This window comes from Hypomesus transpacificus, chromosome 19 (assembly GCF_021917145.1).
Source record: "Hypomesus transpacificus isolate Combined female chromosome 19, fHypTra1, whole genome shotgun sequence".
In the NCBI taxonomy this organism is placed as follows: Eukaryota; Metazoa; Chordata; class Actinopteri; order Osmeriformes; family Osmeridae; genus Hypomesus; species Hypomesus transpacificus.
The window spans coordinates 7,760,655-7,776,883 of NC_061078.1; the positions used below are offsets into that span (position 1 = coordinate 7,760,655).

At 43.4% G+C, this 16,229-nt stretch overlaps 3 protein-coding genes across 6 annotated transcripts; all 3 read left to right on the forward strand.

Annotated features, from left to right (window-relative positions):
• The first annotated feature begins 1,461 nt into the window (after nt 1-1,461).
• Nucleotides 1,462-5,258, forward strand: pygo1 (pygopus family PHD finger 1). 2 transcript variants are annotated; one of them, XM_047041875.1, is made up of 3 exons: nt 1,462-1,840; nt 2,868-2,947; nt 3,095-5,258. In XM_047041875.1, the coding sequence occupies exons 1-3, from the start codon at nt 1,792-1,794 to the stop codon at nt 4,331-4,333; spliced, it is 1,368 nt and encodes a 455-aa protein (XP_046897831.1). In that variant the 5' UTR covers nt 1,462-1,791; the 3' UTR covers nt 4,334-5,258. The 2 variants fall into 2 exon arrangements, with proteins under 2 accessions (XP_046897831.1, XP_046897832.1); XM_047041876.1 differs by having other exon boundaries at nt 1,463-1,840; nt 3,098-5,258.
• A 308-nt stretch (nt 5,259-5,566) lies between these two features.
• On the forward strand, nt 5,567-7,874 carry dnaaf4 (dynein axonemal assembly factor 4). Its single transcript, XM_047042068.1, has 9 exons — nt 5,567-5,734; nt 5,820-5,967; nt 6,091-6,224; nt 6,321-6,513; nt 6,603-6,745; nt 6,861-6,970; nt 7,055-7,208; nt 7,380-7,485; nt 7,714-7,874. Exons 1-9 carry the CDS (start codon nt 5,612-5,614, stop codon nt 7,815-7,817), a joined length of 1,215 nt encoding a protein of 404 aa, XP_046898024.1. The 5' UTR covers nt 5,567-5,611; the 3' UTR covers nt 7,818-7,874.
• Nucleotides 7,875-9,151: 1,277 nt separating this feature from the next.
• On the forward strand, nt 9,152-15,727 carry ccpg1 (cell cycle progression 1). Of its 3 annotated transcripts, none has more exons than XM_047042065.1 (10): nt 9,152-9,260; nt 9,918-10,013; nt 10,202-10,304; nt 10,445-10,530; nt 10,641-10,854; nt 11,697-11,999; nt 12,718-12,833; nt 13,334-13,453; nt 13,750-15,116; nt 15,220-15,727. In XM_047042065.1, exons 2-10 carry the CDS (start codon nt 9,954-9,956, stop codon nt 15,410-15,412), a joined length of 2,562 nt encoding a protein of 853 aa, XP_046898021.1. In that variant the 5' UTR covers nt 9,152-9,260; nt 9,918-9,953; the 3' UTR covers nt 15,413-15,727. The 3 variants fall into 3 exon arrangements, with proteins under 3 accessions (XP_046898021.1, XP_046898023.1, XP_046898022.1); XM_047042066.1 differs by having other exon boundaries at nt 9,155-9,260; nt 9,950-10,013; XM_047042067.1 differs by lacking the exon at nt 13,334-13,453.
• The last annotated feature ends 502 nt before the right edge of the window (nt 15,728-16,229 follow it).

Consider the following 16,229-nt stretch of genomic DNA (forward strand, 5'->3'; position numbering starts at 1 on the left):
TGTTGTAGATGAACATAAACCTGAAACCTGTGTTAAAACTGTCAAAGTTCATATTGTATATGGAATATTTGAGTTGTTTTTGCTTTCTTATTTGCAAGTATTATTGCCCTGCATTGTGACTACACCCGGGGACTGCAACACAATTTTCCTATGACAACAAGCTGGAATATACCTCATTGTGATAGCTGACTGTTGTTTTAGGCCCAGTAATGTTGGCCTTGGCTGAATGTTTAAGCAAGGAGGGATATGTTGTACAGGCACATCTGTCTGGTAATTGGTACTCCAGCCTGTTGTAGCTGAGATGGAGGCAGTCCCCTGGGTTGTAGGGGGTCGGAATTCCACAGGACAGGTTCTGGATGCAGAACCTGCAAAACCCTGCTGTGTTTCTTTACGTTTCAAGAGTTGTTTTCTCCTTTGTTGTGTTCCTTGATGAACATATGTATTCAAAGGGACGGCCTCAGTGTTGACATGCGCGCTGAGTCCAGCCCTCTAGCCCACCTGGGTTCTCTAAGGCAGCCTGACTTCAGCTGCAGAGGGGTGGGGTGCGGAGGGTCATTTACAGTTAACTCAGGGAACCCAACGCTGCTCCGACCTTTTACTGAAGACAGGCATATGCCTGGAAAATTGAATGTACCTTATGTAATTATTTTTCCTATTGTAATGTTTTGTTATGTTTTTTCCTCAGTTTGCTCTTTATGATCTACAGCTACAACAATATTCATGCCAAAAAAATGTTATACTTGTCCAATTGAAGTTTAAAATAATTCTAAAATAGTGAATAATCATTAAAGTGGTTGATTACAAGTTTAAATAAAAAATAAAATGTCCTGCAGGATGATGATCAATGTGTCTGTTAAGTCATCAACATTGGTCCATAAATGTCTGCATGTTCATCAGGGTATGTTCAACATGCAGGACATGTTCTTCACTAACAATGATTCCTTTGAGGCCTTATCCTATCCAACTCAACCCAGCTGTATCGCCCATTATTACAGTTAATCCATCTGGCGATTCTGCACTAGCAGAGATGAATACATGCTAATGAGTGGGAAAGGTCATTATATTGATTCCACACTTATGATGATAAATCGTTACTAAATTAAGGCTGGCTGTGTGGAAAAAATATTCCCATAAAGAACCAATTATAGCCTACACACACATTTATTTTACGTGACACATGGAGACGTGACCAACCTGAGGTTATTATCATTGAAAGTAAAGTAGTGCATATTAAAACACGGTAAATATGACGCCGGATGATCACCTCTGTGACCCTACAAGTGAACGATGAAAAAAAGATTAATTTAGCGTAAGTGTGACATCACACACTGACTTCCTCTTCAAGCTGGAGTTATTAGCTTCTGCCCCCTACAGTCGCTGTGTTATATCAGCGTTTCATCATCACACCGTCTCCACGGCACATCTGACACCGCCGTGGCGCAGACACACTCACATGCCAACATGGAGGGGTATCTTTTCTGCCACATTTAGGTTACGTTTGGGGAAAAATATGAACAACCATGTATACAGCTTCGGCACTCACAACTCGTGATCAAATGATTCGCATATAGCCGCTGTTCTCACTATTCACCGCGTGACACACCGTATCTCAAAGTTGAATTTATCCGCTCCTCCCAAACTTTGCCAGCGATTGCAGCTTTCCTCGTCACACGGATAGCCGTGATTACTGTTGGGGGGGAAAGAGCGGTGGACTACTGTCACCTTTAGAGTATTAAAGCGACATCATATCTTGACATTTTTGCTCGTTTAAGTCATGTATGGATTTTGGTAATGTCAACAGAACAGGATAAAGATATATTCTCAATCAAAAGACACCGAGGTAACGTCCGATTTAAGCATTTTCACTGCCCGTGCGTGGTGTGTTGCAGCCTGTCTGTAGGGGCATGATACGCCACTCTTAAGTCTCGACCATAATTACGACTATGAAGGAGCAGGTCGGCAACAAGGCCTTTGAAGTATTGAATTAAACAAACGGGTTGTCAATTTTTGCGTTCCAAACATGATCGACAGTGTTTTTTTTTGTGTTTTTTGTTTTCTCAAGAGAAGTGTCTTTCGCCAAACTTTTTCTCTGTCAGTATCTGTTTGCATTGGAACTGCCCCGAACTTTTACAGTCAGCTGACATTTTTATTGATCGATTGTTGTCAGCTAATAGTAGTCAGTGATGCCAATGTGCTTGCAATCAAACAGGCTGTTTTCCTATTGTTACATGAACAACCCTTTATTATACAAGACCTAGGCTACATATCTTGTATTGAAGAAGCACAATGTGATACCCAGCAGCAAAATATAATTATTTTGTAAAAGCCTGAACGCCACAAAACGGTTGTTTTGTTCAATAGCCACCTTCATACTGATCGTCTTATTATATAGTAGGCTATGCCACTGCCACTACTGAGCGTCATAAAACACATTATAGGATACTTTTGCACAGTTTATTCATTTAACTGACGCTTGTATCCAAAGTGTAAGGATTTTGACTATTTGGACAAATAGTGCGTAGCCTATAGAAAGTAGGCTACAGCTGAAGAAGGATCATAAGTGCGTAGGCTAGTTCTACACAATTTTGGTGGTCAGAGTCAAGATATGGTCAGTTTTTACTAGCCACAGTGCAAAATAACCATAGCTCAGCTGTCTGCCACCATAAAAAATAAAAAAAATGTATACGTCTCCAGTGCTCAATCTCAGTTGCTAAAATACAATACAACAATGGCTTCTTGATTACACCTAATTAATGTTGGTGAACAAAAAGGATTATATTACACATGATCTGCAATTATCATCATTGTAGGTTTACAATAAAAGTTGCATATTCGGATGTTAAACTTGATTGCACATGTTGTTCCAGGTGGAGATGGTGGACTTGAAGGGTTAGGAGGCCCAAGTGTGCTGCTCGGGAGTCCCGACAAGAAAAAATGCAAGTCTCAGGTACAGTGAGAATACACACATGCAGAACAACAAGCTGGGGTCTTGGCTAAGTGAAGAATGAACCACATCATACCAGAGGAAAAGTGTATATTTTTTATTATCTGTATTGCATCAGTGCACCTAGCTAATACATTCTCTGTATATCAGCAGACTCCCTCCTTCTCCACTCTGACTGAGTATGCTCCGCCCCCAAACCCCAGCACAGACCACTTAGTGGCAGCCAATCCTTTTGATGACAGCTACTCTCCCTCCTTCAAGCCTCTGTCAGTGGGGAACCAATATTTCAGCCCCTCACAGTACCCTGGCCTGGGGAGCTATGGCCCCCCCAGGACGGCCCCTGTCATGTCTGGAAGGATGGTGTCTCATTACAACGGGCCATACCCAGTGCGGAGCCAGCTGCACCCGTTCCTCCAGAACCAAGCAGGCTTCAATCGTCCTCCAGGATTCACCTATGGGCACCAGGAAAATCCTACTTTCAGAAACCAGTCTCTGTTCAGCATTAAGTACAACAACATGTCTCTTCCACCCAATCAGCTTGCGCGACCAGGCCTGGGAGACACCATAAACCAAGTGCCTCTGCATTATGTGGTCCACGCTCCTCCTCCAGAACATACGGGTCCCAGTTCGGGCCCTGAGACCCATCCCAGTAGGAATCTTCCACCCAGAACAAACGCAGATTTCTGTCAGGGCCTCACACACCAGGAGAACAGCTTCTCTCTGTCCAACACCACCACACCTAAATCAGAAGTGGGGGATGCGTCCAGCAGAAAGACATCCCAGAACACATCTCCACGGAAACCCAGCCAAGTCTCAGAGGAGGTAAGTTGCAGGGACAGCGATCTCAGGTCCAGGAACAGAGGCTCTTCAGCCAGTCAGGAAGTCAAAGGTCAAAAGCTCAATGGCATCGCCCAGGCAGGTAACCCTGGTAACCCCAGTGACCTTGGTAACGATGCCCCGAAGATGTCTCCTCAGACAGGCCGGACCATGGAGCAAGCCCCTCCAGAGAAAAACATAGCTGGCTGTGGTGGTGGAAGAGGAATGAGAGGTGATGGAGGCGAGGGAGCAGGTAATGGGAATGGAAGTGGAGGAAGAGCCAAACATAAGACTGGAATGCATCCCAACAGATCTAGCCTCTCATTAGCAGAACCTGTGTATCCGTGTGGAATCTGCTTGAATGAAGTAAACGATGACCAGGAAGCAATCATGTGTGAAGCCTTATGCCAGAAATGGTTCCACAGGGTTTGCACTGGGATGACTGAGACAGCCTACAACCTGCTGACAGCTGAAGCCTGGGCTGTGTGGGGCTGCGACTCCTGCATGAAGGACAAGGGCGCTCTGCTCCTCAGAACCAAGGAGCACACAGTGCCAGTCAGTACTGAAGGGTAGTGCTGCAGGTTTCTGACAGTACTGAGGGGTAGGGCTGTAGATGGACTAGGATTTTTACTCTTTGACTTGGCCACTGTTACACATATGTTGTTGGAGATATTGAATATCGACTTTGTTTTTCTTTCAGCATTTTATATTATTTGGGAAGATGTAGCAATATTGTCCCATGCTTCGGCAAACGCGAACGCTTGATATTTCTCGATACTGTAATCTTTATTCCCTTTAATTAGAGGGGTTTTATGTCATGCTTCTATGTCATGTTTTACTCTACTTTTAAGTATTGCAAACTGAAGTATTACAAACTTATGATCCCTTACAATCTTTTAGTCGGACCCAGTAATGAAAAGGTCCGTCTAAGCTCGCAGAAAATATAATTTCTGAATTAAAACTGTATTAAACCTGACATTGTCTTTAAAATGTATATCTGAGGTACTTTTATCCTTGCACATGTAACTTTATTCGTTGACTAGAAATGTTGGATTACGGCATAACTGCTGTTATTGAATGTATTTGGGGCATTGATGAAGTTATTATCCAGATACAGTTTATTCAAATGAATATGCATAAAGAGAATATTTTTAACGAAGGTTTTTACATTATGTGCACTTTGCTTCATATTTCATTATTGTGTGAACAAGTTTATTTTTCAAATATTTCAGATTGTTGGACCTATATTCCCTTATTGGAAATACATGATTGATGCTGAAATGACAAGTTTTTTGTATTGCAAGTCAAATCATTTTGGAATTGTTTTAAAATCAAGTTTCTTTTTTCTTAGGCCTACCTACTTTTTGAGGTAAATGGAAATATCGGTTGGCCTATTTTTCAAGTACAGCTCATGGTTATTTTTTTCTGTGTCTACTGTTAGTATATCCAAAATTGTAATTTGGTGAATTGTTGATCAAATAAATGTTTCTAAATTGGAGTTGGGGTATTAAACATAAATTGCATTAATGGGCTAGCCTACATGTTTCAAATATTTGCAAAGTTATTTCAGATGGAGTCAGTTTGTATCGAAACCATCCTAGAATGTCCCATTGTGAACTTAACCTCTCAATACGTTTATATAAAAAATTAAAATAAACGACTTATGCTCTAATTAGAGCATATTTGATTTCATTATTTTAGTTATACATAAACATAGTTAAGTCAACTTTAGCGCCAAAACTATCCCATAGCAACCGACTTTGTGTTGTAGTTACTAAACATTTCTGTCTGTCTGCCAGTGGTCCTGTAATCAGAGCTAGATTGCTACCAAGCTAATGTTTACTTATTAAAATGCCTTTAGTCGTCACAGACCACACATGGACACAGACAGAATCGATGGTGTACATAAATGTACCACTAAAAGGAGTGAAGGCTGGGAAAGTAGACATATTTTCCACTGACGAATACCTAAAGGTAAGCTTGGTAAGCTATAGCCAGCTAGCTGTAGTGCTAACTTCTGGAAGTAACTGGCTGATAAATTAAATACCTGTATTTGCAGGTGCATTTTCCCCCGTTTCTGTTCGAAGCCTTCCTCTGTGAGCCTATAAATGACGACAAAAGCTCAGCCAAAATTGGAAATGGAGTTGCAGTTTTCACTTTGCAGAAGAAAACTGACAGATTGTGGGAGAACCTCACCAGGGACAATTGTAAGCAATACAGGCAAATCCAGACATTTAATGACAATAATTATGATTAAAGGCTACTATTTCTCCACATAGCACACCATGTCTGAGCATATATGTTTTTTTGTGTGTGTGTCTTTGTGCAAGATGACAAACATAAATTGAGGGCGATCAGGGAAAAGGCACAGTTGAAAGTTCAAGAAAAACTGGCTTCTGATTCTAAAGCGAAGGCTATAAAAACACAAGAGGAAAGAAAGTATGCTTTGGAGACCATGATGAGGGTGAGTCATTTACATCACTTCTTATATCACATACTTTGTTACAGCATTTAGTGACTTTATCCAGAAGAGCATGTTGTTTGATACTTCTTTATTCAGCTTGAGGAAGAGGAAAGGGCTGGGATCCAGAAAATGAAAGATGATGAACGTGAGAAGGCCACAGCAGAGCTAGAAGCATGGAAACAGAAACACAAGCAAAAAGCTGTGGAGGAAACCAGTTTTAAACTTTTAAAAGCAAACGAAACAGAAATTAACAGACGGACCACTGCAGGAAAGGTACAGGTCAAGAAAGGTAAATTAAACATTCCAAGGGTATCATCACATTATACCATCAGCAGACAATGTTTATGTGAGATCATGTTCACATTTTCTCTCATATAGATCGGAAAGACACTTATCAAACAAACAAGAAATTTGAAATGGATCTACCTGCCCCAAGAACCACAGGCAACATCAAAATCACCTTCACCCCTCGAGTATTCCCTACCGCTCTGAGGGAATCAAGAGTTCCAGAAGAGGAACAGGTACAATAGCTTTTACAATAGATTCTATTTTCTATTTTTTTGTTTCATTGGAATTTGGCCAACAGGACAGTTTTTCCCATGTTATTGTATCTATTGACATGTGTTTTGAGAGTAGTGGCTACAGAAGCAGGCTGAGGCCAGGCGGGCGCTCAGCGGCGACCTGGCAGATCTGAGGGATCTGACGGACGAGGAGAAGAACCCTGACTGGCTTAAGGAGAAAGGAGAGTAAGTAGTGTACTCTGCTAACAAAGCAAATCTTTAAATCCTCAACACCTTTTTCTTAACCGAGAAACCTCTTTGTTTTTCTAGCAAATTATTTGCTACTGGAAACTACCAGGCTGCAGTCAATGCCTACAACCTCGCCATCCAGCTAAACCCCAGGATCCCTGCCTTGTTCTCCAATCGAGCTGCTTGCCACCTGAAGCTAAGAAACCTGCACAAAGCAATTGAGGACTCATCTCGGGTCAATACTTATATATTGTACATCTTCCAAATTGAGTGGACTAAATATAATTTAAAAAACATTTCATACAGTAAATTATTATTTGTATTATTTAGTACATATTTGGGTTATATTGAGGCACATTTTCCTAGAAACATTGTGTGATGCATCCCCTCCACACTCACTCTGCAGGCTCTTGATCTGCTGACGCCCCCAGTGGAGGACAACGCAGCCGCCAGGCTGAAGGCCCACGTCAGACGGGGTACAGCCTTCTGTGAACTGCAGCTGTATACAGAAGGTCTGTTGCATCATTTCCTGTCTCGTGAATACTGCATTCTCTTTCTAAACTCCTAGCATTGGCTTTAGACATCACTGAACACGAACACACTATGGTAAAATAGACTGAATTGACATCATAAATAGCTCAACACTTTACTGACCTCTATTGGTGAAAGAAAATTTCAGAAAATGTAACAGTCCATTTGAACTGCTTCCCAGTTTATTTTCTCTTCAACTCCTCATGCAGGTCTTCTGGATTACCAGGCTGCTTTGAAGATCCACCCTAACAATGAAGCTCTTTTAGCAGATACACATAAGATCAGACAGGTTATTCAAGGTACTGCCCTCTAAACTGAGTAGAGAAACCCACACATCTGCATTTGTGTATAACCACAGACATGTGTGTGTATTGTTGGAAATGTTCATTGTATTTTATATCTAGATACAAGTTGAAATATGTATTGTGGTATAATAAAATTATGATACATAATAATGGAATTATTATTATTTTCAGTTATATAGTATTAAGAGAAAATACAGCACAAATAAGATGGTCTGCTTTTACTTTTTAATACTATGCCACCAAGTATTATTCATGGGTGAAAAGTCACACGTCTTAATAACATCACTACAACAGTAACATCAGATAATGTGCTGCAAAAGAAGGCAGTCACACTCGGCTTTTGTCCAAACTTGTATTGAAGGAGTTGTCCCGGTACGTGCCACATTTACCAAGTTCCCTTGAGAATCTCTGAGACATAGGATGGTAGGTGCAGGGTGATGTTTCAAAGGTCGGAGGAATTACACCATAATCATTCGAAGTGGTCTTGTAAAGGGGGCTTTGAGGTTTTGCCCATGGCACACAAGGCATTTCTGTTGTCCCTGGGCTCATCATACACGAGAAGACGGGGTTTCCTGGATTTGCTGGTGCCAGGTTTCGTTGCTGCTGCTGTTGTCCATCGGAGGCTGACATCTCTCCGGCTGATGCAGTTCCCCTGAAATACAAAGTCGTCGTCAATACTTCCTAATTAATATTAAAGTGAATTAATTCCCCACACATTATTTGTAATATTGCTGACAGACAATATGTTAAATATCTAGCTACCTTGCTAGATGTTACACTGGGATATAAGAACCTAGGAAAGAAGTTAGCTAGCTCTACACTAGACTGACTTGATCTTTGTTTTGGTTACCTTAGCGACCGTCATGGCAACGAATTTGGTGCCCTAAAAGCCAGTTGTTAACATTTGACATGTCTGATCAAATAGTGGTGTTCAGAGCCATTGAAAAAACGCTTTCATTGTTCTGGTGATGTTGTGTTATGTTTTACATGTACATGTATTGCAATACCTAGAATGATTGTAATCTATCATCATCGATTTCAAGACATGCTCTACTTTTCTAGAAGTGACGTTCCTTGCTAGTCTACTTGCCCTTTTACTTTTCCATTAGGCACCCCTGGTACCTTGTACCAGACTTTTCTTTTGGTATGACCGGTATAACCTCCGTCGATGGTCCAAGCCAGAGCCAGAGAGTAAACAACATTTCTCTTTATTTCAGTGAAACGTCATGATTTTGCGCACGCGGAAGGAAGGGGGAACAGGGCAGGGAAACTGAATTATTCGGAACACCGGAAGTCAAAACTCGCGCCTCCCGTTAGTGGTGTGGTTTGTTGTTGTTGTTACTAGCTAGTTACAAGCCACGGAAGGAGGGCGGCCCTTTAACTGGAGTATCAAACAGTTGCTTACTTTAGTGATTCCTAATTTCTGACTTGGAAATCGAAGAGCATACCTGGTAATTATATTAACGAACAGAAGATGCTGTTAGTTTCGAAGTAAATAATTATTTTGACTTGCCAGGAAGGAGTCTATCTAACAATCCTGTGGAGCCATCTTTTGCTAAATATTAGCATGTCCTTTTTTGATCGAGTGTAGAGTATTTTATCTTAGGTAACTGGCTGGCTGACATCATGTCACAATCGTTTTTCTATTACAGTAGGGTAGATGCATGACAACCACCGGGCAAAGACGGTCTGGCTAGTACTGCTATGATCGAGAACATCATCGTTCTGTCTCTGCAGCCAGGGAGAGACTATTGAGCGTAGTGTATGTCGGTCGTTACGGTACACAGTCTGCAAGACTAAGCGAGGGTGTAGGCCTGTTTTTGCTACATTGCAAACTGTCAAGTGGAATCTTTAGAGATTGTCTCCATCTTAGAACATATGTTGGTCTCAATTTTAACTAGAACACGTAGACAGTACCGTCAGTCCATGTAAATTATCCTGATGGGTCAACATAACATTTCCAAGTGAACACTTGAGATGGGTCTATACTGAGAAGTACTGTTGACTGTCTTATCTCAGATATCTTCTAAAACATTAACAGATCCATTTGGTAATGATAAATTATGAATTCAAATGTTAGTGTCATGCTCATTTGTAAACTGTTTCAGAACAACAAAGCCCCTTTGCACCCTGCTGGCAGGAGGATGTCGGAGAGCTCCAGTGATACCGAGTCCTCCTGCGGTTGGACTATCATTAGTAATGAGGTGAGACGTTGTTTGGTACCTACCTGTCTTTTATTGAGTCTCCATCACCCTGTGTGGCTCTATTAGGATCCTATACTCAGACCTATGAATGTTCATAATGTACTCACAGACATAAGAAATAATACAGACATCTAAAGTAGTTAGAAACTATCCCGAGACAGAGTTAAAGACTGTGTTGTGTTTACAAGGGTTCAGATATAGAGACCCTGGGAACAGAGAATGGGCTGGAATGCGTGAAGGATCTCCCAGAATGCATAGCAGTGCAACAGGACCAGCATGCTTCTTTCTCTGGTAGGAGGAAGTACCACAAGCCCCAGTATAGCTGTAGGGTGCTGTCCACAGTTCAAGTTATATATATGTTGAAATAACAACATATTTAAATGTCAAATATTTCAGAATTGCAATGTTAAAAAGTTTTCCATGTTTTTCAGCCGAAGGATCTGACAATAGACCTGAGTCATCACATGATGCCACCCCGAAGGAAGAAATCTTAGATGAGACTCTGAGTGCCTCTGAGGTTAGAGGAGAAAACAACAAACACATTTCAGCTGTTGCTTGTGTCTGAATCCCCATGCTGCCATTTTACCACTGTCCCCATGCCAACCATCTGGACCATATCTCCGGCAGGTTGTGGGTGAGGTGGCGGGGGATGAGCATGTGACCCTGTGCTCCTCCAGCGACCACTCAGACATTGTGACTCTTGGGGACATGAGGGAGGCAGAACTGGGCCCCTGGGAGGAGCAGGCTGAGTTGGAGGAGGAAAAGGAGGCCACTGGCGGGGAGGACTCTTACCTGGGGACCTCCTCCAGCAGCCAGTACACCTTCAGCACAGCAGAGACTGGTAAGGAAGCACTACACAGCCCAGCACGTACACCACCTCAGCACAAAGAATAAAACAAACATCAACCACTTCCTCCTTCCCCTCCCTGCTCCTAAAGCAGGCCTAGTGCTCAGCTCCTGGAAGCTTCCACAGACTCTCTGGGACTTGGGCTGCCATCTGAAAGGCCAGCTGTCTGGCAGCAGCTCCCTCTCAGGTTGTCTCATCCAGAGTGATAGTGTGAATATGATAGCGTGCTTGCCTTGCTCAGTACAGCGCAGGCCGAGCCCAGATAAGCTGCTCTCAGTTGAGGATGTAAACAAGTTTGGCCTCTTTTGCAAGCGGCTGTTAATATGTAGAACAAAATGCTTGTGTGGTATTTCAGCTTGCTGCGTGTGGTGTGTGTTTGTCTTAAACAGCTTGTAATCCTCTAGAAGCTAGTCTCTGGTTTGCCCTGCTAGTGGAGGAACAACCAGAGGACATGCCTCCTTACTGTATTTGTTGATTCTATTACAAAACAGATTTTTCAATCAGTCTCATTTGATTGAATATAATGAGCAGATTGAAAAATATTTAAAAACTGACCGTCTTAAGGAAGCTTGGAAATCCCTATGTTTATGTTCAAGTTTAACCCTTTTGGGAAAGTGTAAGCACCATTAAAACTGTTAGCATCACTGAACATGATAAACCTTTCAACAACAGATATTTAATCCGAAGGGTTTTGGTTTGCAAACCAGGAAAACATGTTCAACCTGCTTTGGCAATGTTTTTTGCACTTAGACTGATGGCTTAAAACTTCCCCCACAGTTTTACTACTGAATAGTATTATTACTAATAAACATGGGTATGTGTGTGTGTGTGTGCAGTGTTTCCAGTAGAGCACCCTACAGCAGGAGACTCCAGCAGCAGTGAGGACGAGGCTGTGGATCAGGTGACCCCCCTGGTGAGGAGGCGCAGGGTGAGGAGGAGCACCACCAGCTCCACAGCTGAGCCAGAGGAGGAGCAGGAGTCTGGCCACAGTGACAGAGAGGACGTTCCTGACATGCACCAAGAGGAGCTGCAGGAGCCACTGGTTACTCCTGCTCCGGGTCATGTCAGCGGCACCCTCAACAAGTGCATCCTGTTGGCCCTTGTCATCGCCATCAGTATGGGCTTCGGACACTTCTATGGTAAGGTGCTGGTGGGGGAAATAAAATGGCGATCAGGATATTTTATTATTGTTTTCACCTCTTCCTGTTGATCTAATCTGCTGATTGTGTTCCTCAGGCCAGTTTGAAGGTACTGTATGCACTGACAGACGGTATTTGTCAACCTGTTTGGCCAGTTTACTTTTGTGTTTTGAATAGCATGACCTGTGTGGTGATGCAAATTTGGGCATGTGCTACCGCTGCCATGGTGTTGAATGTTTAGTACATACTCTAGGTATAGTGGGATGAAAAAAATGTGAATTGACCCCACCCCTATTAGAGTGTATATGAGTGGACAAACACCATACTGTGTCCAGACTGTGGTTTTCGTATTTGAGGTACTCGCCTCTTTGTGGTTTGTGTTTGCGTGTCATTACTTTCACACCGCAATCTCGGGAGTTCCAAACATGTATCCCTAAAATTTGGGAAACATATTCTGGAATCAGAGGGGCCTTTCCCCAATCTCCCAAATGATGCTCAGTTATACCATGTTGGTGAGTCATACCAGGTTGTGTTGAAATGTGTGAAGTGAGGGTGAAGCTAATTGGGTCTGCATGGGCAGTCATATGGGAACCCACATGACAAACATACTCATCTCACTACTGCACATGTGTCCTGTACTGTATATGTGCTATAATGATGGACACCATGGCCAGATCTTAGATCCATGCTAACTGAAAGTTTTGAATGTCCCAACCAGGCACGGTGCAGACTCAGGAGAGGCAGAAGATAGTGGAGAAGATCAGGGAGGGGGGTCTTGGCGATCCCAGAGTTCTGCCTCCACAGTGTTCCAGAGGACAGCCAACTGTCATCAAGGTCTGTGAAGAGCTCTTTCATGACTCAACAACACTAACTAACACACTCTACAGATATAACTTCTATTATTTATTTTGCCTATTTAATCTATTTTCCTTTCTTGGTTTTGGTGAACTTTGTTCCAGCTGTAGCTTTGTCCTCCTGTGTTTGACTGAAATTGTATAAGTGATGGAGCTTTTGTTTGATTTGTGTCTGTATATCAAACATGCAGCAAAGATCAAAAATGTATTTCACTCTTCCTTTTCTCCATAAAAATTAAATCATGATTTGATCAAGAATATGCTTGTGCAGGTAATGAGGTGCACTGTTGTTCAACCTAGGAGTCAGCTTGAAACTAAACCACAACCACCGGGTCAGGTTTACTTTAATGACAACCAGGAAGTGGTGAGGTGTTTTGTGGCCGCGTGTCAGCTGACCTCAGGAGGCCTGGCCGGTCAAAGCTTCAGGCTAAGGTGTCAGGGGGTTGTCTCACGTTGGTGCTGCTGTTTCCACACGTTTAGGAAGTGGTTGAAAATCTGAGAGGACACCTACAGAAGGACACGGTGCAGAGCCTCACACACATTATGGATGAAATTACTAAAGAGAACCAGGAGTTAAGATTGAAACAGGCCAAGCTACAGGTAACATGCACACCCGTCCCTGCCGCTCTCCTTAAGATGATCAGATGAGGCTGGACTATACATTTAACTAGTCAGACGCTGCAACAAAATTCACCATCAGATTATTTGTGTTTTTATTTATTTAATAGATGTTGTGTTTCATCTAAGCTCTTAACCGATGACTGATAGAAACACTTTTGTTTTGTTGCATCTCACCTTATCTCAAGGTGTGTCAGCCACACGAGGAATCTGTTAAAAGCCACCCAGTTGATAATGCTTGCTCCGACCATCTGTTTCCCCCCCTCCACCCCTTCTAGTCCCAGAAAGATGAGCTGGCATTGCAGCTGAAGCAGACTGCAATGGAGAGGACTAAGACTGAGTCCCAGCAGAAGCACCTGGCGGTGGAGAACCAGCTGCTGAAAAGCTCTCTGGAGCGAGAAGAGGAGTCCCTGTCCGCCCTGCAGGAGGAGCTGAGGAGCCTGCGCTCACAAATCCGGGGCCTAGAGGAGCGGGGTGCTGGAGCCGACTCCATCCTGTCCGAGAACCAGCGCCTGAAGGAGCACCTGGAGGAAGAGAAGCAGCGTGTGCTTAGCGTGCTGGGCCAGAGGGAGACCCTGATGGCCGAAGCCCACACCCTGAGGAAAGAGCTAGACAAGGAGCGTCGTGTGACGGAGCAGCTGAGGGCGGAGCTGGACCTGCTGAGCAGTGCTGCGGAGGGGGTGGGGGGGGACCCGGAGACCGAGGAGCTGCAGGCCCGTCTGGCAGAACTGGAGAAGAAGCTGAGCTTTGAGCAGCAGCGCTCAGACCTGTGGGAGAGGCTGTATGTAGAGACTAAAGAGGACAAGGCCACGGGGGACAAGCAGGCCAAGGTGAAGAAGCCCAAAGAAGGCGTGATTGGGAAGGTGAAGGAGACGTTTGATGCGGTGAAGAACTCCACCAAGGAGTTTGTGCACCATCACAAAGAGCAGATAAAGAAAGCCAAAGAGGCCGTGAAGGAGAACCTGAGGAAGTTTTCTGATTCTGTCAAATCGACCTTCCGCCACTTCAAGGACTCGGCCACGCGCATCATGGACAAAACCCAGCGGCCTCATGACAGGAGGTTTCACGAGAGGAAGGATGCGAGGACAGAGAAGCAGCAGCAGGATCAGCAGCAGCAGGAGGAGCACAAGCGCTCGGAGGGAGATTCCTGGCAGCACCGGGCCCACAAGCCCCTGCATAGACACCCTCGTAAATCTACAGAGGACTCCTTCCAGGCTAACCGTAACACCCGCAAGTTTGGGGGCAAGGTCCAGGAGGAGCCTGACCAGGACAGCCAGAGAAGTGGGCCCAAAGGCTGTTCGGGAGTTTTTGACTGTGCCTACCAGGAGTCCATGAGCCTCTTCAACAAAGCCATGGACCCCATCAGAGCAGACGAGTTCAACCAGCTCCTTCACAGCTACCTCCAGCAGGAGGTTGACCACTTCCACCACTGGACGGAGCTGGAGAGCTTCATCAATAAGTACTTCCACAACGGTGTGTTCATCCACGACCAGATGTTGTTCACTGACTTTGTAAGTGGTGTGGAGGACTACCTGGAAGACATGCAGGAGTACCACGGCCACGACGATGACACCTTCGAAGATCTGGATGAGTACATCTACAAGCACTTCTTTGGAGATACCTACTCACAGCGCTATGGGCCCAGGTGAGCTGCTGTTCTGACCCCAGGTCATGTGTGTTATATGTGCTGTGTTTGAACAAAGCTGAAGGACTGTAGTGAGGTGAATAAAGTTTCTGTTTCTGAGCAGCAGGCCCTTTGAGGGGCCGGACCCACCCAGGAAGGAGCAGCACAGGTCCAATCAGCAGCAGCGTAAGCAGCAGAGGTCTCGCCCCCGGCCACAGAGAGACAGGAAGTGGAGCAGAAGTGGACAGAACACAGACAGACACATGACTGATGTCAAAATTGAGCTGGGTCCCATGCCTTTTGATCCAAAATATTGATAATAACCTTAATTAGTTATTGATTAGTTTTTAAAATAATGGCTTAACCTGATACTGTTGTTGCAAATTCTACTCTGGATGCATTTGATTAAAAGCCTTTTTTTTTATTTTATTGTGATTTTGCACAATGTTACTGCAGCTGGCTGTCCCTAGCTTCCTGTGCTGTGTAAAGCTATACTTACTAAGCTAGAGGCAGTAGTGATGTATCTGAACGCACAAAGAAAATAATTGCTGCATTGATTTGTAATTAAATTATTGTCTAAATATTTATAACTAGAGCAATTACATGGGAATACAGACAAATCTGTAGAGGGGGAAAAAACAAAAAACCTACTGTTTAGAATCTTCTTGAGAGATCTCTTTTTACAGTGAATAGCCTCTAAGAATGTGTTTAATGGTTTCACTAACATTTTCATTGTCTAAATGATCTGCTGGAACAACAAACAACATTGATTTAAATCCTTAAAAAAATTACTCGCACTGCTGAGAATGTCCTGATAATAGTAATGATATTTGAAGCAGTAAAGCTTGTAAGGCAGTGAGACTACTGAGAGTCCTGCTTTGTTCATGGTATTTTGAATGAAGCAACATTCTAGTCCCCCATACCTAATGTTTGTCATGCTACCCTCTGTTATCTGCCTCTGACTTGTGGTGAGATAAAGTGCAGGTGTGTTATCGTTGGTTTTCCACATAAAACGTTTGGTAGTTTAATTGTTCTGTAACATTCCAACTGTGTTTGAATGCAATGTATTACCTTTCATTTATAGATGTGCTTTTGAAAAAATTGCAGCTCCCAAATAAAATAAAAAATAAGAAG

Excerpts from the sequence above, each read along its gene's own strand:
- ccpg1 (XM_047042065.1), top strand. The coding sequence starts at position 9,954 with ATGTCGGAGAGCTCCAGTGATACCGAGTCCTCCTGCGGTTGGACTATC. Across the intron at positions 12,000-12,717 it reads GGGCTTCGGACACTTCTATG|GCACGGTGCAGACTCAGGAG; the intron begins GTAAGGTGCTGG and ends TGTCCCAACCAG. Across the intron at positions 13,454-13,749 it reads TGAAACAGGCCAAGCTACAG|TCCCAGAAAGATGAGCTGGC; the intron begins GTAACATGCACA and ends CACCCCTTCTAG.
- pygo1 (XM_047041875.1), top strand. The coding sequence starts at position 1,792 with ATGTCAACAGAACAGGATAAAGATATATTCTCAATCAAAAGACACCGA. Across the intron at positions 1,841-2,867 it reads CTCAATCAAAAGACACCGAG|GTGGAGATGGTGGACTTGAA; the intron begins GTAACGTCCGAT and ends ATGTTGTTCCAG. Across the intron at positions 2,948-3,094 it reads AGAAAAAATGCAAGTCTCAG|CAGACTCCCTCCTTCTCCAC; the intron begins GTACAGTGAGAA and ends TCTGTATATCAG.
- dnaaf4 (XM_047042068.1), top strand. The coding sequence starts at position 5,612 with ATGCCTTTAGTCGTCACAGACCACACATGGACACAGACAGAATCGATG. Across the intron at positions 5,735-5,819 it reads CCACTGACGAATACCTAAAG|GTGCATTTTCCCCCGTTTCT; the intron begins GTAAGCTTGGTA and ends CTGTATTTGCAG. Across the intron at positions 6,971-7,054 it reads TGGCTTAAGGAGAAAGGAGA|CAAATTATTTGCTACTGGAA; the intron begins GTAAGTAGTGTA and ends TTGTTTTTCTAG.